Consider the following 24869-nt stretch of genomic DNA (forward strand, 5'->3'; position numbering starts at 1 on the left):
TGGCTCTGAGGGGTCCCAGGTGGCTCTGAGGGGTCTCAGATGGCTCTGAGGGGTCCCGGGTGGCTCTGAGAGGTCCTGGGTGGCTCTGAGGGGTCCCAGGTGATTCTGAGGGGTCCTGGGTGCCTCTGAGGGGTTCTGGGTGGCTCTGAGGGGTCCTGGTGGATCTGAGGGGTCCCAGGTGGCTCTGAGGGGTCCTGGGTGCCTCTGAGGGGTTCTGGGTGGATCTGAGGGGTCCCAGGTGGTTCTGAGGGGTCCTGGGTGCTTCTGAGGGGTTCTGGGTGGATCTGAGGGTCCTGGGTGGCTCTGAGGGGTTCTGGGTGGCTCTGAGGGGTCCTGGGTGGATCTGAGGGGTCCTGGGGGGCTCTGAGGGGTCCTGGGGTGGCTCTGAGGGATCCCGGGTGGCTCTGAGGGGTCCTGGGGGGCTCTGAGGGGTCTTGTTTGGCTCTGAGGGGTCCCAGGTGGCTCTGAGGGGTCCCAGATGGCTCTGAGGGGTCCCGGGTGGCTCTGAGGGGTTCTGGGTGGATCTGAGGGGTCCCAGGTGATTCTGAGGGGTCCCAGGTGATTCTGAGGGGTCCTGGGTGCCTCTGAGGGGTCCTGGGTGGCTCTGGGGGGTCCCAGGTGGTTCTGAGGAGTCCCAGATGGCTCTGAGGGGACTCAGATGGTTCTCAGGGGTGCCAGGTGGCTCTCAGGGGTCCCCAGGTCCCTCTGAGGGGTCCTGGGTGGCTCTGAGGGTCCCAGGTGGCTCTGAGGGGTCCCAAATGGCTCTAAGGGGGCCCAGATGGCTCTGAGGGGTCCCAGGGGGCTCTGAGGGGTCCAGGGTGGCTCTGAGGGGTCCCAGATGGCTCTGAAAGTCCTGGGTGGCTCTGAGGGGTCCCAGATGGCTCTGAGGGGTCTCGGGTGCCTCTGAGGGGTCCCGGGTGCCTCTGAGGGGTTCTGGGTGGATCTGAGGGGTCCTGAGTGGCTCTGAGGGGTCCCCAGGTCCCTCTGAGGGGTCCCAGGTGGCTCTGAGGGGGCCCAGATGGCTCTGAGGGGTCCTGGGTGGCTCCAGGGGGCTGCTGTGGTAGCACCATTGGGACCACTGTGGTGGCACCTTCTGGGCTGCTGTAGTGGCGCTTTCAGGGCCACTGCGGTGGCATCTTTGGGGTTGCCGTGGTGGTACTTGGGGGGCCACTGTGGTGGCATCTTTGGGACCACTGTGGTGGTGGCACCTTCAGGGCTGCTTTGGTGGCACCTTGGGGGCCACTGTGGTGGCATATTCAGGTTTCCTGTGGTGGCACCTTCAGGGCCACTGCGGTGACATCTGTGGAGCTGCTGTGGTGGCATCTTCGGGGCCGTGGCGGTGGCACCTTTGGGGTTGCTGTGGTGGCATCTTCAGGGTTGTTGTGGTGGCACCTTCAGGACCACCGCAGTGACATCTGTGGGGCTGCTGTGGTGGCACCTTGAGGACCACTGTGGTGGCACCTCCAGGGTTGCTGTGGTGGCACTTTCGAGGCTGCAGCAGTGACACCTTTGGGATTGCTGTGGTGGCATTTTCAGGGCCACTGCAGTGACATCTTTGGGATTGCTGTGGTGGCACCTTCATGGCCGTTGCGGTGTCACCTTCGTGACCGTTGTAGTGGCACCTTTGGGGTTGTTGTGGTGGCACCTTCAGGGCCACTGGAGTGACATCTTTGGGATTGCTGTGGTGGCACCTTTGGGGTTGTTGCGGTGTCACCTTCATGGCTGTTGTGGTGGCACCTTCATGGCCGTTGCGGTGTCACCTTGGTGGCCGTTGCGGTGTCACCTTGGTGGCCGCCTGGGAGCCATTTCTGGCGTGTCCCCCCCCTCCAGGATCATGCGGGAGCAGCCCAGCGTGGTGCTGAACGTGGCGCACACGGTGGCCGCCCGCATGTCCCCCTTCGTGCGCCAGATGGACTTCGCCATCGACTGGATGGCGGTGGAGGCCGGGCGGGCGCTCTACAGGTGGGTGACACCGCGGGACAACCCCCCTTTCCCTTCACCCAGACCTCCAGGGGGTCCCACTGGTGATGTCCCCCCCCTTTTCCAGGCAGGGGGACAAGTCTGACTGCACCTACATCGTGCTCAACGGGCGGCTCCGCTCGGTCATCCAGAAGGGCAGCGGCAAGAAGGAGCTGGTGGGGGAGTACGGCCGAGGGGACCTCGTGGGCGTGGTGAGCTCTGGGGCATGGTTGGGGACAACCTCTGGGCCTTGGCTTGGAGGCTTTAAGATTGGTTAAAAAAGTAGATTTTTAATTTTTTATGGATTTTTAATGAATTTGTGTGGATTTTTTTGTGAATTTTTATGAATTTTTTTGTGAATTTTTATGAATTTTTTTTTTTTAATGAATGTTTTGGGGACGCTGGCGGCTCGTGGGTGTCATTGGTTACACCCAGTCCAAAACCACCTGTACCATCGTCCCACCCTCACCACACACCCCCAGACTTGAGGGGGGGGTCCCAAAACTGCCCCCCTTTCCTCCCCCACCTTCATCATCCTCATCATCCCTGCTCTCCTTGGAAGGCCTTCAAGGCTTCCCAGGAGTTTTGACCTGGCCATATCAAGAATTGTCCCTCTGTTGTGTGGACGTTTCGCGTTTTCACCCCTGGGATGTTTTTCCCTCCTCATCGAAAGGGGAATCCCTGGCAGGGAACGTTGGGGAATCTCGTGCCCCGTGAGCTGGAAGAGCTCCCCGTGTTTTCCGGAGCGTTTGCAGCGGAGTTTTCTGGGATCTGGGGTCGGAGGGATCAGTTGTCTTGCCCTGCAGGTGGAGGCCCTGACCAGGCAGCCCCGAGCCACCACGGTGCACGCCGTGAGGGACACCGAGCTGGCCAAGCTCCCCGAGGGCACCTTGAACAACATCAAGCGCAGATACCCACAGGTACCCTCCCCTGACCCACCAGGTACCCTCCCAGACCCCAGGTACCCCTGACCCTGGTACCCCCAGATACCCCCCAGACCCCTCAGGTACCCACCCCTGACCCCCCAGGTACCCCACAGACCCCCAGGTACCCACCCTGACCCCCAGGTACCCACAGACCCCAGGTACCCCCAGACCCCCAGGTACCCACCCCTGACCCCCAGGTATACCACAGACCCCCCAGGTACTTAAGGTCCCCAAGGATTTGGGGTGGTGACACCTGAGGTCCTCAAGGATGAGGGGGTGACATCTGAGGTCCCCAAGGATTTGGGGTGGTGGCACCTGAGGTCCCCAAGGATGAGGTGGTGGCACCTGAGGTCCCCAAGGATGAGGTGGTGGCACCTGAGGTCCCCAGGAATGGGGTGGTGGCACCTGAGGTCCCCAAAGATTTGGGGTGGTGGTACCTGAGGTGCCCAAAGATTTGGGGGTAGTGGCACCTGAGGTCCCCAAGGATTTGGGGTGGTAGTACCTGAGGTCCCCAAGGATTTGGGGTGGTGGCACCTGAGGTACCCAAAGATGGGGTGGTGGCACCTGAGGTCCCCAGGAATGGGGTGGTGGCACCTGAGGTCCCCAGGAATGGAGGGTGGGTGCTGGCACCCGAACAGTCACGTGGGACGCCAGTCTGGGGTGCCAGCGATCCCCTCCCGGCTCTGACGTCCCTCCCTGTCCCCGTCCCCGTCCCCGCAGGTCGTCACCCGCCTCATCCACCTGCTGAGCCAGAAGATCCTGGGGAACCTCCAGCAGCTCCGAGCGCCCTTCACAAGTGGGTGCCACGTTAGGGGGGTGTGTGGGGACATCGGGGTGGCCTCCCCGGGGTCACCCCAGCAGGTGACAGTGCCACACCCTCCCCTGTGTCCCCACAGGCTCTGGCCTGGGAGTGACCTCCAGCTCGGAGCCCATCAACCCCACGAGCAACCTGTCGACGGTGGCGGTGCTGCCGGTGTGCGAGGAGGTGCCCACGGCCGCCTTCACACTGGAGCTGCAGCACGCGCTCACCGACGTCGGTGAGGGGCACGGGGGGCACGGGGGGCACCGGGGACGCCGGCACGGGGAGCTGCCGTGGTCTTGGGGAGGGGGTGGTGGGTGAAGATCCCGTGGTGAGGTGGGAGTTGTGGTGTGGTGACAACGGGGTGGGGCTGAGCACAGGAGGGGGGTGACCATGGGGTGGGGGTGACCACAGATTGGGGGTGACCATGGGATGGGGGTGACCACAGCGTGAGGGTGATGACAGGATGGAGGGTGACCACAGTGTGGGGGTGACCACAGTGTGGGGGTGACCACAGGATGGGGGTGACCACGGGGTGGGGGTGACCACAGGATGGGGGTGACCACGGGATGGGGGTGACCACGGGGTGGGGGTGACCATGGGGTGGGGGTGACCACAGGTTGGGGGTGACAACAGTGTGTGGGTGACCACAGGTTGGGGGTGACCACAGAATGGAGGTGACCACAGAATGGAGTTGATCACAGCATGGGAGTGACCACAGGTTGGGGGTGACCACAACCTGGAGGTGACCACAACCTCCTGTCCTGATGGTGACCATAGCCTGGGGGTGACCACAACCTCCTGTCCTGATGGTGACCACAGCCTGGAGGTGACCACAACCTCCTGGCCTGATGGTGACCACAGCCTGGGGGTGACCACAGCCCCTTGGCACGATGCCTACCATGTCACGATGACCACAGCCCCTTGGCATGGTGGTGACCACAGCATGGGGGTGACCACAACCTGGAGGTGACCACAACCTCCTGGCATGATCATGACCACAGTGTGGGGGTGACCACAGCCCCGTGCCGTGATGGTGACCGTGCCATGGTGATGGTGACCGTGTTCTGGAGATGACCACAGCCCCGTGGGCACGATGCCAACCGTGCCACGAGTGACCCCAGCCCCGTGGCACCATGGTGACCCTGTCACGGTGGCCACAGCCCCGTGGGCATGATACCAACCATGCCACGAATGACCACAGCCCCGTGGCATCATAGTGACCCTGTCACGGTGGCCACAGCCTCTTGGCATGATGGTGACCATGCCATGATGATGGTGACCACGTTCTGGAGATGACCACAGCCCCGTGGCATCGTGGTGACCGTGTCATGGTGACCACAGCCCCGTGGGCACGATGCCAACCATGCCACAAGTGACCACAGCCCCGTGGCATCATGGTGACCCTGTCATGGTGACCACAGCCCCGCGGGCATGATACCAACCATGCCACGAATGACCACAGCCCCGTGGCACCATGGTGACCCTGTCACGGTGACCACAGCCTCTTGGCATGATGGTGACCATGCCGTGATGATGGTGACCACGTTCTGGAGATGACCACAGCCCCGTGGCATCGTGGTGACCGTGTCACGGTGACCACAGCCCCGTGGGCACGATGCCAACCATGCCATGAACAACCACAGCCCTGTGGCACCATGGTGACCCTGTCACGGTGGCCACAGCCCCGTGGCACGATGCCAACCATGCCATGAACAACCACAGCCCTGTGGCACCATGGTGACCCTGTCACGGTGACCACAGCCCCGTGGCACGATGGTGGACCGCATCGTGGTGACCCCAGCCCCGTGGCACCATGGTGACCCTGTCACAGTGACCACAGCCCCGTGGCACGATGGTGGACCGCATCATGGTGACCCCAGCCCCGTGTCACGGCACTGACAATGCGTGTCCCCCCTCTCCTCCCCCCAGGCCCCACGCTGCTCCTCACCAGCGACATCATCCGCGCCCGCCTCGGCTCCTCGGCGCTGGACAGGTAACTCCCGTGGGCAGGATTATGTCCCCCCTGTGTCCTCCCACACCCCACCCCACCCCCTGGCTGACCCCCTGTGTCCCGGCAGCATCCAGGAGTACCGGCTGTCGGGCTGGCTGGCGCAGCAGGAGGACATCCACCGCATCGTCCTCTACCAGACCGACTGCACCCTCACCACCTGGACCCTGCGCTGCTTCCGCCAGGCCGACTGCATCCTCATCGTGGGGCTGGGAGACCAGGAGCCCGAGCTGGGGGAGGTCAGATGGGGGTTTGGGGTGGAATGGGATGGGCTGGGGGGGCACCGGGGGGGGCACCGGGACCGGCTCGGCAGCTGGTGGGGCCGCTCCTCGAGTGCTGTGCCCGGTTCTGGGGAGGGTGGTGAGGGGGCTGGAGCAGGTCCAGAGAAGGGAACGGAGCTGGGGAAGGGGCTGGAGCAGCAGGAGGGGCTGAGGGAGCTGTGAGGGGGCTCAACCTGGAGAAGAGGAGGCTCAGGGGGGGACCTTCTCACTCTCTGCAACTCCCTGAGAAGGGGTTGGAGCCAGGGCGGTGTCGGGCTCTGCTCCTGGCAGAAGGATGAGAGGACACGGCCTTAAACTGCACCGGGGGAGGGGTCAGGTGGGACATTGGGAAGAAGTTCTTGACGGGAAGGGTGGTTGGACACTGGAATGGGCTGCCCAGGGAGCTGGTGGAGTCCCTGGATCTCTCTGAGGAGATTCTGGAGGTGGCAGTCGGTGCCGTGGTCGGGGTGACGAGGTGAGGTTGTGTCACGACCTGATCCGACCCCGGCTTCTCCTGGCAGTTTTTGCCCGCGTTCTCCACCAAAAATGTCGTGGGTTTGCTCTTGGGTTAATCTTTCTCTTACCCTCCACGTAATTGCTAGGAGTTGAGAGAAGGTTTATGCAGACAAAAGAGATCTGATGTGGGGAGAATAATATTGGGATCACAGGTTGGAATGGATGATCCCAGAGGTTTTTTCCAACCTGGTTGATTCTGTGACTCAACAGCATGATGCTGTTAAGCCAGAATTCTTTTTGTTCCACATGGGGAGTGGTGGTGGGGGAAATTCCTCCACAAACACTCCCAGAGACAAAGCTTTCATGAGCTTTTATACACCTGGACACCCCAAACCCCTCCCCCAACAGTGAATCATCTTAATTCTTAACAAGGCATCAACATCGGTGCTTAGTTAAAGATGACCCAAACTTCTTCTACCTAAACAACCCTTGAAATAGTTCCATCTTAGCGTTACACCACAATCAATCTTTAACTGAAGGTCACCCAAACTTCTTCTCCCCAGACAATCCTAGAAATAGTTTCACCTTAGTGTTACGTCACAATCAGTCTTCAACCAAAGGTCACCCAAACTTTTTTTCCTAAACAACACTCGATTGATTTAGTTTTCTCTCCCTGAACAACCCTTTGTCGGTGGAGTTCTCGGGGGGAAGGGGGTCCAGGTCCATGTTTTGCTGCTCCCTCCAGCTCTTTGTTCCCCCAAGGACCGTCGGGGTGACGAATCCGCGGCGTCGATGCGGTAACGGCGAACCCCCCGAATTTTTGGGGTGATTCTCGGGGCGTGGCTGTGCCTGACAGTGATGTACCCCCTCCCCACAGCTGGAGCAGATGCTGGAGAACACGGCGGTGCGGGCGCTGAAGCAGCTGGTGCTGCTGCACCGCGAGGACGGGCCCAGCCCGGCGCGCACCGTCGAGTGGCTCAACATGCGCAGCTGGTGCTCGGGGCACCTGCACATCCGCTGCCCCCGCCGCGTCTTCTCCCGCCGCAGCCCCGCCAAGCTGGTGCGTCTGGGGGTGTCTGTCCCCTCCCCCTGCCCCGGGGGGGCCCTGGGGACCTGCCATGGCCATCATCAACCACTGTCCATCCCCGACCCCGACTTCCATGGTCATTGTCAGCCACTGTCCATCCCCCAACCCCAACTTCCGTGGTCATTGTCAGCCACTGTCCATCCCCCGACCCCAACTTCCATGGTCATTGTCAACCACTGTCTATCCCCCGACCCCTGACTTCCATGGTCATTGTCAGCCACTGTCCATCCCCAGCCCTGGGTGACCTTGGTGGTCTTCCTTGATCGCCACTCACTGTCCATCCCCAGCCCCAGGTGGCCTTGGTGACCTGCCATGATCACTGTCAGCCACTGTCCATCCCCAACCCTGGGTGGCCTTGGTGGTCTTCCTTGGTTGCCACTCACTGTCCATCCCCAGCCCTGGGTGGCCTTGGTGACCTGCCATGGTTGTCAACTGCTGTCCATCCCCCGACCCTGACTTCCATGGTCATTGTCAACCACTGTCTGTCCCCAACCCCGGGTGGCCCTGGTGACTTGCCATGGTCATTGTCAACCACTGTCCATCCCCAGCCCCCTGTGACCTTGGTGACCTGCCATGGTCATTGTCAACCACTGTCCATCCCCAGCCCCAGGTGACCTTGGTGATCTTTCCATGGTCACCATCACCCACTGTCCATCCCCAACCCCTGTGACCTTGGTGGTCTTCCATGGTCATCATCACCCCCTGTCCATCCCCATCCCCTGGGTGACCTCGGTGGTCTTTCCACGGCCACCACCCCCTGTCCATCCCCACCCCCTGGTGACCTCGGTGGTCTTTCCATGGTCATCATCGCTCACTGTCCATCCCCACCCCCTGGTGACCTCGGTGGTCTTTCCATGGTCATCATCACTGGGTGACCTCGGTGGTCTTTCCACGGCCACCGCCACCCACCACGTGTCCCCCCCGGCAGCGGGAGATGTACGAGAAGGTGTTTGAGAAGGAGCCCGACCGCCACAGTGACTTCTCCCGCCTGGCGCGGGTCCTCACCGGCAACACCATCGCCCTGGTGCTGGGTGGCGGCGGGGCCAGGTGGGTGCTGGGCACGGTGGAGCCCGGCAGGGTGGGGGGTCCTGGGCTCATCCATCCTGGTTTTCCTTGTCTGTCTATCTGTCTGTCTGTCCAGGGGCTGCTCCTACATTGGGGTGATGGATGCTCCCACATCAGGGATCCTCATCAGCCTGGTGGGGTGGAGGGTCCTGGGCTCATCCTTCTTGTTTTTCCATGTCCATCCATCCAGGGGCTGCTCCCACATCAGGGATCCCCCCTGATCTGGTGGGGTGGGGGGTCCTGGCTCATCCATCCTGGTTTTCCCAGTCCATCCATCCAGGGGCTGCTCCCACATCAGGGTGATGGATACTCCCACGTTAGGGATCCCCAGCCATCTGGTGGGGTGGGAGGTCCTGGGCTCATCCATCCTGGTTTTCCCAATCCATGCAGGGGCTGCTCCCACATCAGGGATCCCCCCTGATCTGATGGGGTGGGGGGTCCTGGACTCATCCCTCTTGGTTTTCCCAGTCCATCCCTGCAGGGGCTGCTCCCACATCAGGGATCCCCCCTGATCTGGTGGGGTGGGAGGTCCTGGGCTCATCCATCCTGGTTTTCCCAATCCATGCAGGGGCTGCTCCCACATCGGGGTGATCAAGGCCATGGAGGAGTCAGGGATCCCCATCGACATGGTGGGCGGCACCTCCATCGGCGCCTTCATCGGGGCTCTCTACGCCGAGGAGCGCAGCGCCGTGCGCACCATGCAGCGGGCCAGGGAGTGGGCCAAGGTGGGTGCTGGGGGGCCTCCCCCACCCTGGACAGGGCCCCCCACCCACGGCCAGCCTTGCCTGGGTTGTTTCTAAACCAGCTTCTTCCTCTCCTTCTTCTTTTCCTTCTTCTCCTCCTTCTCCTTCTTCTTCTCCTCCTCCTTCTTCTTCTGCTTCTCCTGCTTCTCCTCCTTCTCTTCCTTCTCCTCCTTCTTATTCTTCCTCTCCTCTTCCTTGTCTCCTTCTCCTCCTTTTGTCCTCTTTCTGCTTCTTGCTCCTCCACCTTCTTTTCTTCTACTGCTGCTTCTTACTCCTCCTCTTCTTTCCTTTTTCTTTCTCCTCCTCATTATTTCTTTCTCTTCCTCCTCCTTCTCTCCTTCATATTCTTCTTCATTTTCCTTTCTTCATTTATCTCCCCCTCCTCCTCTTTCCTCTTCTTCCTTCTCTTTTTCCTCTTCTTTCTTCTTCATTCATCTCCTACTTCTCCTTCTTTCCTTTTTCTTCCTCCTTCTTCCTCTTTCTCCTTCCTTCCTTCTTACTCTTCCTCATCCTCCTTCTTTCTCCTTCTTCTTTCCTTCCTCCTTGTTCTTCTCACTCCTCTCCTTCAACTTCCTCCTCCTTCTTACTCTTCCTCCTCCTCCTTCCTTTGTCTCCTTCCTCCTCTTCTTTCTTCTCTCCTTATTTTTCTTCCTCCTCCTTCTCCCTCCTCTTCCTCCTTCTCTTCTTTCTCCTCCTCCTCCTGTTCCAGTGCATGAATTCAGTCTTTGAGACCGTCCTGGACCTCACCTACCCCATCACCTCCATGTTTTCGGGCTCGGCCTTCAACGCCAGCATCAACAAGGTGTTCCAGGACAAGCAGATCGAGGTGTGTCCCTCTGCCCCCCTTCCTTCCCATCACCCACAGGGAGGGTCCAGCCCCTCGGGGACCCCTCCCCGGTGTCCCCACGGCGTCACCCACCCCGTGCTGTCCCCGCAGGACCTGTGGCTGCCCTACTTCAACGTCACCACCGACATCACGGCCTCGGCCATGCGCGTGCACACGGACGGTAAGAGCGCCCTGGGGACCCGGGGGGAGCTCTGGGGGGGCCACCCTCGTCACCAGCACCCCAAAACGGTACCAAGGGGGCAAGGACAGGGCTCAGAGGGCTCAACCCGGGCGGTGGTGGCTTCTCAGAGCCACCCGTTGTGCCCCCATGGGGGTCTGGCTGTGCCCCAGGTCCCGGGTGGGGTTGGGGGCAGAACTGGGTGGGGGTGGGGAGGCTGCACGATCCACTAACACACCCACTCACCACTAACCCCAGTAACCCACAGCCCCGGCACGTGGGGCACGGGGACACGGGGGTGGCGGGGACACCACGGCGGTGGCGGGGTCATCGTGGCGATGGGGATGGCGTGGTGGGGTCGTGGTGGTGATGGGGATGGTGTGGTGGGGTCGTGGTGGTGATGGGGATGGTGTGGTGGTGGGGATGGTTTAGTGGGTCCATGGTGGTGATGGGGATGGTGTGGTGGTGGGGATGGTGTAGTAGGTCCATGGTGGGGATGGTGTAGTAGGTCCATGGTGGTGATGGGGATGGTGTGGTGGGTCCATGGTGGCGATGGGGATGGTGTGGTGGGGTCATGGTGGCGGTGGGGATGGTGTGGTGGGTCCATGGTGGCGATGGGGATGGTGTGGTGGTGGGGATGGCGTGATGGGGTCATTATTGTGGCGATGGGGATGGTGTGGTGAGGTCATGGTGGCGATGGGGACGGTGTGGTGAGTCCGTGGTGGCAATGGGGATGGTGTGGTGGGTCCATGGTGGTGATGGGGATGGTGTGGTGGGGTCATTGTGGTGATGGGGATGGTGTGGTGGGTCCGTGGTGGCGATGGGGACGGTGATGCAGCGGCGGGGCCGTCGCGGCGGTGGCGGGGACGTTGTGGTGGCTGCCCCTCCTCCCTGCCTCGGTGGCGGAGCTCACCTGGGACATTTTGCCGTCCACGGGCCGCCCTGGTGGCCCGTCAGCAGCCTGGCTCTCGCTCTACCCGCCCCTCTAACACCCACTAATCCCCCCTCACCCCCTCTAACCCACCCAAACCACCCCCATCCCCGCTCCGATGGGGCTGCCGACGTCCCCCAGCCCCAGGCACCCGTGGGTCACCTCCCCGTGGCCGTGACCGTGTCCTCTCCGTCCCCCAGGCAGCCTCTGGCGCTACGTCCGAGCCAGTGCCTCCTATACCCCCTACCTGCCTCCGCTCTGCGACCCCAAGGACAGCCACTGGCTGGTGGACGGCTGCTATGTTAACAATGTCCCAGGTCAGCACCGCCTCGCTCGCCGGGGCCACCGGCCTCCCCTTCCAAAAAACCACCTACCCCCTTTTCCTCGTCCCAAAAACCCCACCACGTCCACCCCCCTCTAAAAAATAAAAACCCCACCACATCCACCCCCCTCCCAAAAAAAAATAAAAACCCACCACGTCCACCCCTCTAAAAATAAAAACCCCACCATGTCCACCCCCCTCTAAAAAAAAAAACCCCACCACGTCCACCCTCCTCTAAAAAAAAACCCCACCACGTCCACTCCCTCCAAAAATAAAAACCCCACCACGTCCACCCCCCTCTAAAAAAAAACCCCACCACATCCACCCCCTCCCACCTCGAGCCACTTGGACTTTGCAAAGGGCCGGTTCAGGGACGCGCCACGGGCTCCTCTGCCACCCGTGGGTGCCCTGGGGGCGCCCGTGGGGTGCAGACGGGCGGCGGGCAGGGCGAGGGGCAGCCCCCCCACCCCACCCCCACCCCACCCCGTCCTGGGTGGGGGCGCGGGGCGGGCGGCGCTGACGGCGTTTGTTCCCGCCGGCGCAGGCTCGCTCTGGCGCTACGTGCGAGCCAGCATGACCCTCTCGGGGTACCTCCCGCCCCTCTGCGACCCCAAGGACGGCAACTTGCTGATGGACGGGGGTTACATCAACAACCTGCCAGGCAAGTAGCGGCGCCGCAGCCGCCGGCGCCGCGAGCGGCGGTTCCTTCCCCCCACCCTCACCCGCCAGGTGGGATCTCCGGCACATGGATGGATGGAGGGATGGATGGAGGGATGTATGGATCGAGGTGTTGGAGTTGTTGGGACGTCCTGGCTCGGTTTGGAGGCTTCTCCACCGGGGGAGGCTTCGTTGCCGGGCGTTGGCTCAAGGAGTGTCCGTCCGTCTGTCTCTTGGGGTTCTCCATCTCAGGTGGCTTCCCAGGACATTTCCATGTTTCTTTGTGTTCAGGATGAATCCATCCACCCATCCATCCATCTTCCATCCTCTCTTGATGTTCTCCATGTTCAGATGGTTTTCCAGGGCATCTCCATGTGTTTTCACGTGCAGGATGAATCCATCCATCCATCCATCCATCTTCTGTCATCTCATGGGGTTCTCCATCTCAAGTGGCTTCCCAGGGCATCTCTGTGTGTTTTCACGTGCAGGATGAATCCATCCACCCACCCATCCATCCTCTCTTGGGGTTGTCCATCTCAGGTGGCTTCCCAGGGCACCTCCATGTGTTTTCACGTGCAGGATGAATCCATCCATCCATCCCTCCATCCATCCTCCATCATCTCTTGATGTTCTCCATGCTCAGATGGTTTTCCAGGGCATCTCCACGTTTCCTCATGTGTAGGATGAATCCATCCATCCATCTTCCATCCTCTCTTGGTGTCCTTCATGTCAGGTGCCTTCCCAGGGCTTCTCCACGTGTCTTCCCGTGCAGGATGCACCCATCCATCCTCCATCACCTCTTGATGTTCTCCACGACCAGATGGTTTTCCAGGGCATCTCCACCTTTCTTCCTGTGCAAGATGAGTCCATCCATCCATCCTCCATCACCTCTTGATGTTCTCCACGATCAGATTGCTTTCCAGGGCATCTCCATGTGCTTTCACATTCAGGATGCATCCATCCATCTTCCACCATCTCTCGGGATCCTCCCATCTCAGTTGATGTCTTCAGTGCTGATCGTCCTTCTGGGGCATCTTCATCCTCCTTCACCTGCTGGAAGAGCCACAGTCTTGTGTCACATTCTTGTGGCACCTCCTGGTGTTGGCACCAGGTGGTTTCCCGGATGATTTTCGTCCTTCCTGTCCCAAAAGGGTCCCTCCACCTTGCGCCATCCTTGGCACTGGGTGTCCTCCCGGAGCATCCTCACCCTCCTGACGTGCCCACCACCTCCTTCCACCCTTCCTCATCCTCTCCTGGTGTCCTCACCATCATCTCTTGAAGCCCTCAGCACCAGACGTCCTCCTGGAGCATCTCTGTCCTCCTTGATGTGCCAACGACCTTCCTCCATCCTTCATCATCATCATCATCATCCCTTGATGTCCTCAGCACCTGATGTCCTCCTGGAGCATCTCCACCCTTCTCCATCCTCATCCATGTGCAAGACCACCTGATGGTCTCCTGGTGTCACTGGATGTCCTCCTGGAGCATCTCCACCCTCCTTCACATGACAACAACCTTCCTCCATCCTTCATCTTCATCATCCCTTGATGTCCTCAGCACCTGATGTCCTCCTGGAGCATCTCCACCCTCCTTCACATGGGAACGACCTTCCTCCATCCTTCATCCTCATCATCATCATCCCTTGATGTCCTCAGCACCTGGAGCATCTCCATCTTTCTCCATCCTCTTCCATGAGCAAGCCCTCTCCAAACACTTGGTGGTCTCCTGGTGTCACTGGATGTCCTCCTGGAGCATCTCCACCCTCTTTCACATGGAAACGACCTTCCTCCATCCTTCATCATCATCATCCCTTGATGTCCTCAACACCTGATGTCCTCCTGGAGCATCTCCACCCTCCTTCGCATGACAACGACCTTCCTCCATCACCTCCTGATGCCCTGACCCTGGACACCCTCCAGGGCCATTCCAACCACCTTCCTTCATCACCTTGTGGTGTCCCCAACCTGGATGTCTTCCTGGGCCATTCCAAGGACCTTCCTCCATCACCTCCTGGTGTCCTGGTCCTGGACATCCTCCAGGGCCATTCCAACGACCTTCCTCCATCACCTCCTGGTGTCCTCACCCTGGACATCCTCCTGGACCATTCCAAGGACCTTCCTCCGTCACCTCCTGATGTCCTCACCCTGGACATCCTCCTGGATCATTCCAAGGACCTTCCTTCATCACCTCCTGGTGTCCTCACCCTGGACATCCTCCTGGATCATTCCAAGGACCTTCCTCCATCACCTCCTGATGCCCTGACCCTGGACATCCTCCTGGATCATTCCAAGGACCTTCCTCCATCACCTCCTGGTGTCCTGACCCTGGACATCCTCCTGGATCATTCCAAGGACCTTCCTCCATCACCACCTGGTGTCCTCACCCTGGATGTGCTCCCAGGCCATTCCAACAACCTTCCTTCATCACCTTGTGGTGTCCCCAACCTGGATGTCTTCCTGGACCATTCCAAGGACCTTCCTCCATCACCACCTGGTGCCCTGACCCCAGATCTCCTCCGGGGTCGCCTCCATCCTCCACGTCCCCCCACCGAAGCTGCCGCTTGCCTGTGCCCCCCACCCCGTCCCTCCCTCACCTCCCCGAGGTCCCCCCCTTGCTCTGACACCCACAGAACCCATCCCCACCCCCCTCCTCACATCCCTTGTGCCACCACCACCCTCCCCAGGGGGCTCAGAGTGGGGGGACACCCCTCTGATGGCCCGGCTCGGTGTCCCCTTCCCCCGACAGCCGACATCGCGCGCAACATGGGGGCCAAGACGGTGATCGCCATCGACGTGGGCAGCCAGGACGAGACCGACCTGTGCAACTACGGGGACAGCCTGTCTGGGTGGTGGCTGCTCTGGAAGCGCCTCAACCCCTGGGCTGAGAAGGTCAAGGTGGGTCCTGCCAGGGGGGGCTGAGTTGGGTGGGAGAAGGTCCCGTTGAAGAAGTTGGAGAAAGTTGGAGAAAGTTGAGTCACGAGGTGCAGGAGGGACCCCCTGAGACCCCCAACCCCTCAGGGTTCCGAAATCCTTCTGAGAGGAGCGTGGGGGGTGGTTGGATCCGCTCTCAGACCCCGGGCCTGTCGATGGTTTGGGTCTAAGGGAGATGCAGAGGTCGAACCTCGGTCCTGTGGCATCGACAGGGGGTGAATTGGGGGCGTTTCCCGTGAAAATGGGGGGTGGTTGTTGAGAGTTATGGGAGGAAAGGTCCTTGTCGGGGTTATTTGTTACAGGGGAGGGGAGAGAAAGCTGCTGGGATGGGATGGGGTGGGGTAGGAATGATGGAATGGGGAAGACGGGATGGGATTGGGAAGATGGGATGGATGGGATTGGGAAGATGGGATGGGATGGGAATGATGGAATGGGGAAGATGGGATGGGATTGGGAAGATGGGATGGATGGGATGGGGAAGATGGGATGGGATGGGATGGGAATGATGGAATGGGGAAGACAGGATGGGATTGGGAAGATGGGATGGGATGGGGAAAATGGGATGGGATGGGATTGGGAAGATGGGATGGGATGGGATGGGGAAGATGGGATGGGATTGGGAAGATGGGATAGGATGGGGAAAATGGGATGGGATTGGGAAGATGGGATGGGATTGGGAAGATGGGATGGGATTGGGAAGATGGGATGGGATGGGGAAGATGGGATGGGATGGGATGGGGAAGATGGGATGGGATGGATGGGATGGGATGGATGGGATGGGATGGGATGGGGAAGATGGGATAGGATAGGAAGGGATGGGGATGGGGTGGGATGGGATGGGAATGATGGAATGGGGAAGATGGGATGAGATTGGGAAGATGGGATGGATGGGATAGGATAGGATATAGGACAGGATAGGATAGGACAGGACAGGACAGGACAGGACAGTAGAAGGTGGGACAGGAGGGGATGGAGATGTCAAAAGAACCCATGGCAGGATTTTGGGGTGCCCAGGGTGGGGTTTGGTCTCCATGACCCTCGTAGGCCCCTTCCAACTCAAGAAATTCCACAATTTCAGAGCTCAGGGAGCCTTTGGACGAGATTCTCAGGCGCAGGGTGGCATTTTGGGGCATCCTGGGCAGGGATTGGGATCTCCATGACCCTTTCCAACTCCCATTCCATCGTCCTGTCCACGAGTCCCCCATCCCTCACCCCACCCGCTGAGAGCTTCGTAAACGCGGCGCTTCCCGATTCCTCGGCCGCATTCCGGGGCGGATCGGGGACACTGGGGACACTGGGGACACTGGGGACACTGGGGACACTGGGGACACTGGGGACGGTGGGCACACTGGGGACACTGGGGACACTGGGGACACTGGGGACGGTGGGCACAGCGTGAGGGTGCCCCTGAAAGAGGAAGGGTTAATCAAAACACTTTTACTGTAAACCCATAAGAGCCCCCCTTACCCCCTGTACTTCATTTACTGTAACCTGTAAGGCTGTGTCCTGTACTAAGAGCATCAGACCTTAAAGGAACCACAACAAACACCAGACAAAGAACTCAACACACATCAATCTCATCCAGAGGAACCAAGGTAGACATTGGAATAGGTAAAGTAGGCCTACAGCCAAGGGTTTCTTGAAGCTTGAACGATTAGAACACGAGAACAATGGAAAGAACAGAAGGTCATGGATGTCACCCGAGGAAGACGAGTAAAATGCAGACCCCAGGATGAAGGCAGGCAGGAACTCCCACCAAAATATTCCTCAAAATAGAGACCACGCCTCAATCTCCGCCCCGACTCCACCTGCTATGAATATTGTAATCTAATGATGCAATAATAGGAATATGCATATTATTATGTTGTAATCATGATTAGAAACTGTATAAATTACTTGTTTTTACTGAACCACTTCGGAGCTTTTTTTTGTCCAGCCTGAGCTGGAAGCCACCCCGGCGTCGTCAATCATTCAATAAATCCCTGCTGTTCATAGGCTCAAAATTCTGCCTTTAAGCAGTTTTTTTTTAAAAGCTGCCTTTTTTTTTGGGCATCACCCCCCAGGTGCCCGACATGGCCGAGATCCAGTCCCGCCTGGCCTACGTGTCGTGCGTGAGGCAGCTGGAGGTGGTGAAGTCGAGCTCGTACTGCGAGTACATCCGCCCGCCCATCGACCGCTTCAAGACCATGGACTTCGGCAAGTTCGACGAGATCTACGTGAGCTGGGGGGGATCTGGGGGAAAGGGGGGGAAAGAGGGGCCTGGAGGGGCACGGGGTGGGGGTCCCCAAACCGTGGGTCGGGGTTCTGAAGATCTCAGTGGGGGTGTCCCACCCGTCAGTGGGGTGTCCAGACCATCAGTGGGGTGTCCCACCCATCAGTTGGGGTGTCCAGACCATCAGCTGGGGTGTCCCACCCATGAGTGGGGTGTCCCACCCCTCAGTGGGGTGTCCTTGGCCATCATTTGGGGTGTCCAGACCATGAGATGGAGTGTCCTACCCATCAGTGTGGTGTCCCACCCATCAGTGGGGTGTCCCACCCATCAGTGGGGTGTCCTTGGCCATCCTTTGGGATATCCCACCCATCCTTTGGGGTGTCCCACCCATCCTTTGGGATATCCCACCCATCAGTGGGGTGTCCCACCCATCAATGGGATGTCCCACCCATCACTGGGATATCCCACCCATCCCTGGGATGTCCAGCCCCCCCCTGGCAGTGCCCCAGCCCCTGTGGCCGGGGTGTTCCGTGGCCACGGACGGGCGGCTGTGCCCGCAGGACGTGGGGTACCAGCACGGCAGGGTGGTGTTCGAGGCCTGGCGCCAGGGGGACGTCATCGACAAGATGGTCCGGGACCGGCGCTCGGCCGACTTCTACGAGAGCAAGCGCATGGATGTGAGGGGGGGACACCTGGGGGTGGGGGACTCCCTGGGGTTGGGGGACTCCTGAGGGTGAAGGGGACACTCTGAGGGTGGGGACACTCTGGGGGTGAAGGGGACACTCTGGGGGTGGGGGGACACTCTGGGGGTGAAGGGACACTCTGAGGGTGGGGGGACACTCTGGGGTGGGGGGACACTCTGGGGGTGGGGGGACTTCCTGAGGGTGGGGGGACACTCTGGGGGTGGGGGGACACTCTGGGTGTTGGGGGACACTCTGGGGGTGAAGGGACACTCTGAGGGTGGGGGACACTGTGAGGGTGGGGGACACTGTGAGGGTGGGGGGACACTCTAAGGGTGGGGACACTCTGAGGGTGGGGGACACTCTGAGGGTGGGGGACACTCTGGGGGTGGGGGGACACTCTGGGGTGGGGGGACACTCTGAGGGTGGAGGGACACCTGAGGGTGGGGGACACTCTGGGGGTGGGGGGACATTCTGGGGTGGGGGGACACTCTGGGGGTGGGGAGGACACCTGGGGGGGTGGGGGGACTCCTGGGAGTGGGGGGACACTGAGGGTGGAGGGACACTCTGGGGTGGGGGACACTCTGGGGGTGGGGGACACTCTGGGGGTGGGGGGACTTCCTGAGGGGTGGGGGGACACTCTGGGGGTGGGGGAGACACTCTGGGTGTTGGGGGACACTCTGGGGGTGAAGGGGACACTCTGAGGGTGGGGGACACTCTGGGGGTGAAGGGGACACTCTGAGGGGTGGGGGACACTCTCAGGGTGGGGGGACACTCTGGGGGTGGGGGGACATTCTGGGGTGGGGGACACTCTGGGGGTGGGGGGGGACTCCCTGGGGGCCTGGGATGGGATGGGATGGGATGGGATGGGATGGATGGGATGGGATGGGAGGGGATGGGGTGGGATGGGATGGGATGGGAGGGGATGGGATGGGATGGGAGGGGATGGGATGGGATGGATGGGATGGGATGGGAGGGGATGGGAGTGGGATGGGAGTGGGATGGGAGGGGATGGGATGGGATGGGAGGGGATGGGATGGGATTGATGGGATGGGATGGGATGGGATTGATGGGAGGGGATGGGATGGGATTGATGGGATGGATGGGATTGATGGGATGGGATGGGATGGGATGGGATGGGATGGGGCACCTTCATCTTGAGAGGTTTTCACCCCCCTGGAGCCATTTCGGGAGCAGCACCTTCCCCTCGTCCCTCATCCCTTGTCCTTGTCCCCTCTGTGTCCCTTCATGTCCTCCTGGGGTGGTTTGTCCCCCCCCAGTGTCCTCCTGTCCCTCAGCACCATCTTCCTGTCCCCCCACCCTGCTGTGTCCTCTTGTCCCCTTGGTCCTCCTTTTGTCCCCTTTGTCCCTCCTGCTGTGTCCTCCTGTCCCCTTGGTCCTCCTTTTGTCCCCTTGGTCCCTCCTTTTGTCCCCTTGGTCCCTCCTCCTGTCCCCTTGGTCCCTCCTTTTGTCCCCTTGGTCCTCCTCCTGTCCCCTTGGTCCCTCCTTTTGTCCCCTTGGTCCCTCCTCCTGTCTCTTTGTTCCCTCCTTTTGTCCCCTTGGTCCCTCCTTTTGTCCCCTTGGTCCTCCTTTTGTGCCCTTGGTCCTCCTTTTGTCCCCTTGGTCCTCCTCCTGTCCCCTTGGTCCCTCCTCCTGTCCCCTTGGTCCCTCCTTTTGTCCCCTTGGTCCTTCCTTTTGTCCCCTTGGTCCTCCTTTTGTCCCCTTGGTCCCTCCTTTTGTCCCCTTGGTCCCTCCTCCTGTCCCCTTGGTCCTTTTGTCCCCTTGGTCCCTGCTGCTGTCCCTGTCACCCTGGTGACCCCCATCTCCTGTCCCTTTGTCCCATCCTGTCCCCTCCACCATCCTCGTGTCCCCTCCTTGGTCCCTCCTTTTTGTCCCCTCGGTGCATTGACCGTCCCCACTCACCCAGTCCATCCTCCCTGTCCCCTCCTTTAGGCCGTGCTTGGCCTTTCCCTGGTCCATCATCTGTCCCCTCTTTGGGTCCATCTCCTGCCCCTCCTTGGCCCCTCCTGTCCCCCCCTCCTGTCCCTTTGTCCCTTTGTTCCACCTCCTGTCCTGTTTTTGTCCATCTCTCCTTTCCATCCTCCATCCCTCTCATCCCTCTCCCCGTGCCCTCCCCGTCCTCCCACCCCTTTTCCCACCCCACATCCCTCCTCCTGTCCCCTCCATCCTCATCTCTGGGGGGTTTTTCCTCCTCCCTGGGGGGTTTTTCCTCCTCCCTGGAGTTGGTTTCCTCCTCCCTGGGGTTGGTTTCTTCATCCCTGGGGGGTTTTTCCTCATCCCTGGGGGGGATTCCACATCCCTGGGGGGATTTTCCTCATCCTTGAGGGGGTTTCCTCATCCCTGGGGGGATTTTCCTCATCCCTGGGCGAGTTTTCCTCATCCCTGGGGTTGGTTTCCTCCTCCCTGGGGTTGGTTTCCTCATCCCTGAGGAGTTTTCCCCATCCCTAGGAGGGATTTTCCTCATCCCTGGGGTGGTTTCCTCATCCCTGGGGTGGTTTCCTCATCCCTGGGGTGGTTTCATCATCCCTGGGGGGTTTTTCCTCATCCCTGGGGGGTTTTTCCTCCTCCCTGGGGGGGTTTTCCTCATCCCTGGGGGGATTTTCCTCATCCCTGGGGTTGGTTTCCTCATCCCTGAGGAGTTTTCCTCATCCCTGGGGAGGTTTCCTCATCCCTTGGGGGGTTTTCCTCCTCCCTGGGGTTGTTTTCCTTATCCCTGGGGGGTTTTCCTCATCCCTGGGGGGATTTTCCTCCTCCCTGGGGGGTTTTTCCTCCTCCCTGGGGTTGGTTTCCTCATCCCTGAGGAGTTTTCCTCCTCCCCAGGGGAATTCCTCATCCCTGGGGGGTTTTTCCTCATCCCTGGGGGGTTTTTCCTCATCCCTGGAGGGTTTTTCCTCATCCCTGCGGGGGTTTTTCCTCATCCCTGGGTGGTCTCCTCATCCTTGGGGGGGGTTTCCCTCATCCCTGGTGGATTTTCCTCACCCTGGGGGTGCTTTTTCCTCCCTCCCTGGCAGGTTCTCACCTGTCCCAGCGCCGGCTTCACCGACCTGGCCGAGATCGTGTCTCGCATCGAGCCGGCCAAGCCCTGCCTGTCCGACGGCTACGGCGACGGTGAGAGGGGTTGGGGAGGGTCTGGAGGGGGCAGATTTGGGGCTGGGGGCTCACCCTGCACCCCTTTTTTTGCCCCCCCCTCCCAGAGGAGTCCGACTGCCTGACGGAGGACGAGGGGCCCGAGTCGGGCCGGGGCGAGGAGGACGCGTTCGCCGCCTCGGAGTGGGCCGGGAACGGCGCCCTGGAGGCTGTGAGTGACCTCGGGGACACCCCCAGACTGAGGGTTGGGGGTCCTAAGGGTGTCCTGACCCTGGGTAGGGGGGTTTGGGGTCATGGAGACCCCTCCAGAATGGGGTCGGGGACGGCCCAGACCCCGCGTTTGCTCCGTGTCCCCCAGCCCAGTGTCCCCAACATGTCCCTGTGGTCTCAGGGACCCCCTACCCCCCCCATGCTGTGTGCCCCCTCCCCATGTCCCCAAAGTGTCCCCAACATGTCTCCATCATGTCCCAAACATGTCCCTGAGGGCTCAGGGACCCTGCTCCCCATTGGCCGTGGGCCCCTCCCCATGTCCCCAACATGTCCCCATCATGTCCCCATCATGTCCCCCCATGTCCCTGAGGGCTCAGGGACCCTCTACCCCATTTGCTGTGGGCCCCTCCCCGTGTCCCCAACATGTCCCCCCATGTTCCTATGGTCTCAGGGACCCTTGCCCCCCCATTGGCCGTGTGCCCCTCCCCATGTCCCCCCGTGTCCTCCCCATGTCCCTGTGGTCTCAGGGACCCCCTATCCCCCATTTGCCGTGTGCCTCCTCCTGCGTCCCCAGAGTGTCCCCCATGTCCCTGTGGTCTCAGGGACCCCCTGCCCCCATTTGCCGTGTGCCCCTCTCCCATGTCCCCAAAGTGTCTCCAACATGTCCCCCATGTCCCTGTGGCCTCGGGGGTCCTCCACTACTCCCCCATTTGCTGTGTGTCCCTCCCATGTCCCCAATGTGTCCCCCCATGTCCCTGTGGTCTCAGGGACCCTGCCCCCATTTGCTGTGTGCCCTTCCCCATGTCCCCAACATGTGCCCCCCATGTCCCTGTGGCCTCGGGGTCCTCCCACTACCCCCATTGGCCGTGTGCCCTCCCATGTCCCCAGAGTGTCCCCCATGTCCCTGTGGTCTCAGGGACCCCCTGCCCCCATTGACCGTGGGCCCCTCCCCATGTCCCCAGTGTGTCCCCCATGTCCTGTGGTCTCAGAGACCCCTCTACCCCCATTTGCCATGTGCCCCCTCCCATGTCCCCAACATGTCCCTGTGGTCTCAAGAGACCCCCTACTCCCATTTGCCATGTGCCCCCTTCCGTGTCCCCCCATGTCCCTGTGGTCTCAGGGACCCCCCCATTTGCTGTGTGCCCCCTCCCCATGTCCCCAACATGTCCCCATGTCCCTGGTGGCCTCAGGGACCCCTACCCCCCCATTTGCTGTGTGCCCCCCGTGTCCCCCCCATGTCCCTGTGGTCTCAGGGCCCCCCTACCCCCATTTGCCGTGTGCCCCTCCCCATGTCCCCAGAGTGTCCCCCCCCATGTCCCTGTGGTCTCAGGGACCCTTGCCCCCATTGGCTGTGTGCCCCCGTGTCCCCCCATGTCCCTGTGGTCTCGGGGTCCTTCCCCTACCCCCATTTGCTGTGTGCCCCTCCCCATGTCCCCAAAGTGTCCCCCATGTCCCTGTGGTCTCAGGGACCCCTTGCCCATTTGCTGTGTGCCCCTCCCCATGTCCCCAAAGTGTCCCCAAAGTGTCCCCAACATGTCCCCAACGTGTCCCCAGGAGGAGGAGAGGACCCTTCGGCACCGCCGAGCCGCGGCAGGACCCCCCGACCCTCTGCGGATCCCCGACGGTTTCTGAAGGACCCTCACGGCTCTACCTCCTCCAAAACCGCCCCAGGTGCTCCACCCCCAAACCTCCCCCATCCCAAAAAAAGCCCTTCTGGCACTTCCCGGCTCCTCCTGTCACCCCTCCCCAGGGGTGACACGAGGAGAAGGTGTGGGACCCCATTGCCCTCCCCACCTTGCACTGTTGCACTGGCCCGAAATCCCCCCATCCCAAATTGGGGAGGGGCAGCGACTACTGTAAATGTTCATTTTCTTTTGGTTGATTTTATCCTTTTTTTTTTTTTTTTAATTATTATTATTATTATTATTTAAACTGAGGCTGGCTGTAAATTTTATTAATTCATTCGTATTAATATGATTAATTAATTAAAATTTAAGAAGGTGGTGGTCGTCCTGTGGGGGCCAGAGGGGTGGCACTGCTCATGGGCAGGTGGGATTGGGAACAGGGATTGGGAATGGGGTGGGATTAGGGAACAGGGGTGGGATTGGGAAATGGGGTGGGATTGGGACTGGGGGTGGGAGTAGGAATGGGATGGGATTGGAAACAGGGATTGGGAACAGGGTGGGATTGGGAACAGGGTGGGATTGGGAATGGGGTGAGATCTGAGATGGGGTGGGATTTGGAACGGGTGGGATTGGAACAGGGGTGGGGTTGGGAATGGGGTGGGATTGGGAATGGGGTAGATTGGGAACGGGGTTGGATCTGGAATGAGGTGGGATTGGGAACGGAGTGGTATTTGGAACAGGGTGGGATTGGAACAGGGTGGGGTTGGGAACAGGGTGGGGTTGGGAGACAGGTGGATCTGGAATGAGGTGGGATTGGGAATGGGGTGGTATTTGGAATGGGTGGGATTGGAACAGGGGTGGGGTTGGGAATGGGGTGGGATTGGGAACAGGGTGGGATTGGAACAGGGATTGGGAATGGGGTGGGATTGGGAATGGGGTGGATGTCCGGGGGCTGAAACTGGGGGAATTCGTGTCCAGGGGAGGTCCAGGGGGTGTCCAGAGGGGCTCGGGAGGGGATCTGGGTCTGGGCCCAGGTCCAGGGAGGTCCAGGGGCCAGGTCTGTGTCCAGGGAGGTCCAGGGGCCAGGTCTGTGTCCAGGGAGGTCCAGGGGCCAGGTCTGTGTCCAGGGGGTGTCCAGGGGCCAGGTCTGTGTCAGGGGGTGTCCAGGGGCCAGGTCTGTGTCCGGGGGTGTCCAGGGGGCGTCCAGGGGTGTCCAGGGGTGTCCAGGGGCGTCCAGGGGTGTCCAGGGGGTGTCCAGGGGCCAGGCTCTGTGTCCGGGGTGTCTAAGGGCGCCCAGGGGTGTCTAGGGGGTGTCCAGGGGTGCCCAGGGGGTGTCAGGGGGTGTCTAGGGGCCAGGTCTGTGTCCGGGGGTGTCAGGGGCGCCATGGGTGTGTCCAGGGGTGTCTAGGGGGCGTCCAGGGGGTGTCTAGGGGGTGTCTAGGGGCGTCCAGGGGGTGTCCAGGGGTGTCAGGGCCAGGTCTGTGTCCAGGGTGTCCCAGGGGCCAGGTCTGTGTCTGGGAGTGTCTAGGGTGTCCAGGGGCCCCTAGGGGGCTCTAGGGATGGGGGTCTGTGTGGGGCTGTGGCCGGAGGTGGCCGGGCCTGGGGGTGCTGATGACGTCTGGCTCTTCCTGCCCGGGGGGAGGCTGGGATGGGACAGGCACATGGGACACCGCGGGGACAGGGGACACCACAACAGCACCGTGGGGACACTCCGCGGGGACAGGGACACCACAACAGCACCGTGGGGACAGGGACACCACAACAGCACTGTGGGGACACCCTGGGCATGGGGACACCCTGGGGACAGGGACACCAATGACACGGCCATGGGGACACCCCGGGGACAGGGACACCACAACAGCACCGGTGGGGACAGGGACACCA

At 60.9% G+C, this 24869-nt stretch overlaps 1 protein-coding gene across 2 annotated transcripts in view; it reads left to right on the forward strand.

Annotated features, from left to right (window-relative positions):
• The window catches only part of PNPLA6 (patatin like phospholipase domain containing 6), a 38210-nt gene extending 15218 nt beyond the window's left edge, over nucleotides 1-22992 (forward strand). Inside the window, exons 15-33 of one of the 2 annotated variants that reach the window (XM_050307634.1) lie at nucleotides 1831-1962; nucleotides 2048-2171; nucleotides 2766-2879; nucleotides 3606-3681; nucleotides 3782-3922; nucleotides 5617-5680; nucleotides 5766-5934; nucleotides 7289-7471; nucleotides 8427-8545; nucleotides 9132-9288; nucleotides 10016-10132; nucleotides 10244-10313; nucleotides 11442-11558; nucleotides 14966-15114; nucleotides 17214-17366; nucleotides 17923-18039; nucleotides 21075-21171; nucleotides 21258-21361; nucleotides 22915-22992. In XM_050307634.1, the coding sequence (XP_050163591.1) occupies nucleotides 1831-1962; nucleotides 2048-2171; nucleotides 2766-2879; nucleotides 3606-3681; nucleotides 3782-3922; nucleotides 5617-5680; nucleotides 5766-5934; nucleotides 7289-7471; nucleotides 8427-8545; nucleotides 9132-9288; nucleotides 10016-10132; nucleotides 10244-10313; nucleotides 11442-11558; nucleotides 14966-15114; nucleotides 17214-17366; nucleotides 17923-18039; nucleotides 21075-21171; nucleotides 21258-21361; nucleotides 22915-22992 (2281 nt within the window). Of the gene's footprint in view, nucleotides 1-1830; nucleotides 1963-2047; nucleotides 2172-2765; nucleotides 2880-3605; nucleotides 3682-3781; nucleotides 3923-5616; nucleotides 5681-5765; nucleotides 5935-7288; nucleotides 7472-8426; nucleotides 8546-9131; nucleotides 9289-10015; nucleotides 10133-10243; nucleotides 10314-11441; nucleotides 11559-12107; nucleotides 12225-14965; nucleotides 15115-17213; nucleotides 17367-17922; nucleotides 18040-21074; nucleotides 21172-21257; nucleotides 21362-22914 lie in introns of both variants that reach the window. The other variant, XM_050307633.1, reaches the window with a different exon arrangement.
• Nucleotides 22993-24869: the final 1877 nt, after the last annotated feature.

The sequence above is a fragment of the Myiozetetes cayanensis genome, unplaced genomic scaffold (genome assembly GCF_022539395.1).
Source record: "Myiozetetes cayanensis isolate MyiCay16 unplaced genomic scaffold, myiCay2020 scf123, whole genome shotgun sequence".
NCBI classification, from domain to species: domain Eukaryota; kingdom Metazoa; phylum Chordata; class Aves; order Passeriformes; family Tyrannidae; genus Myiozetetes; species Myiozetetes cayanensis.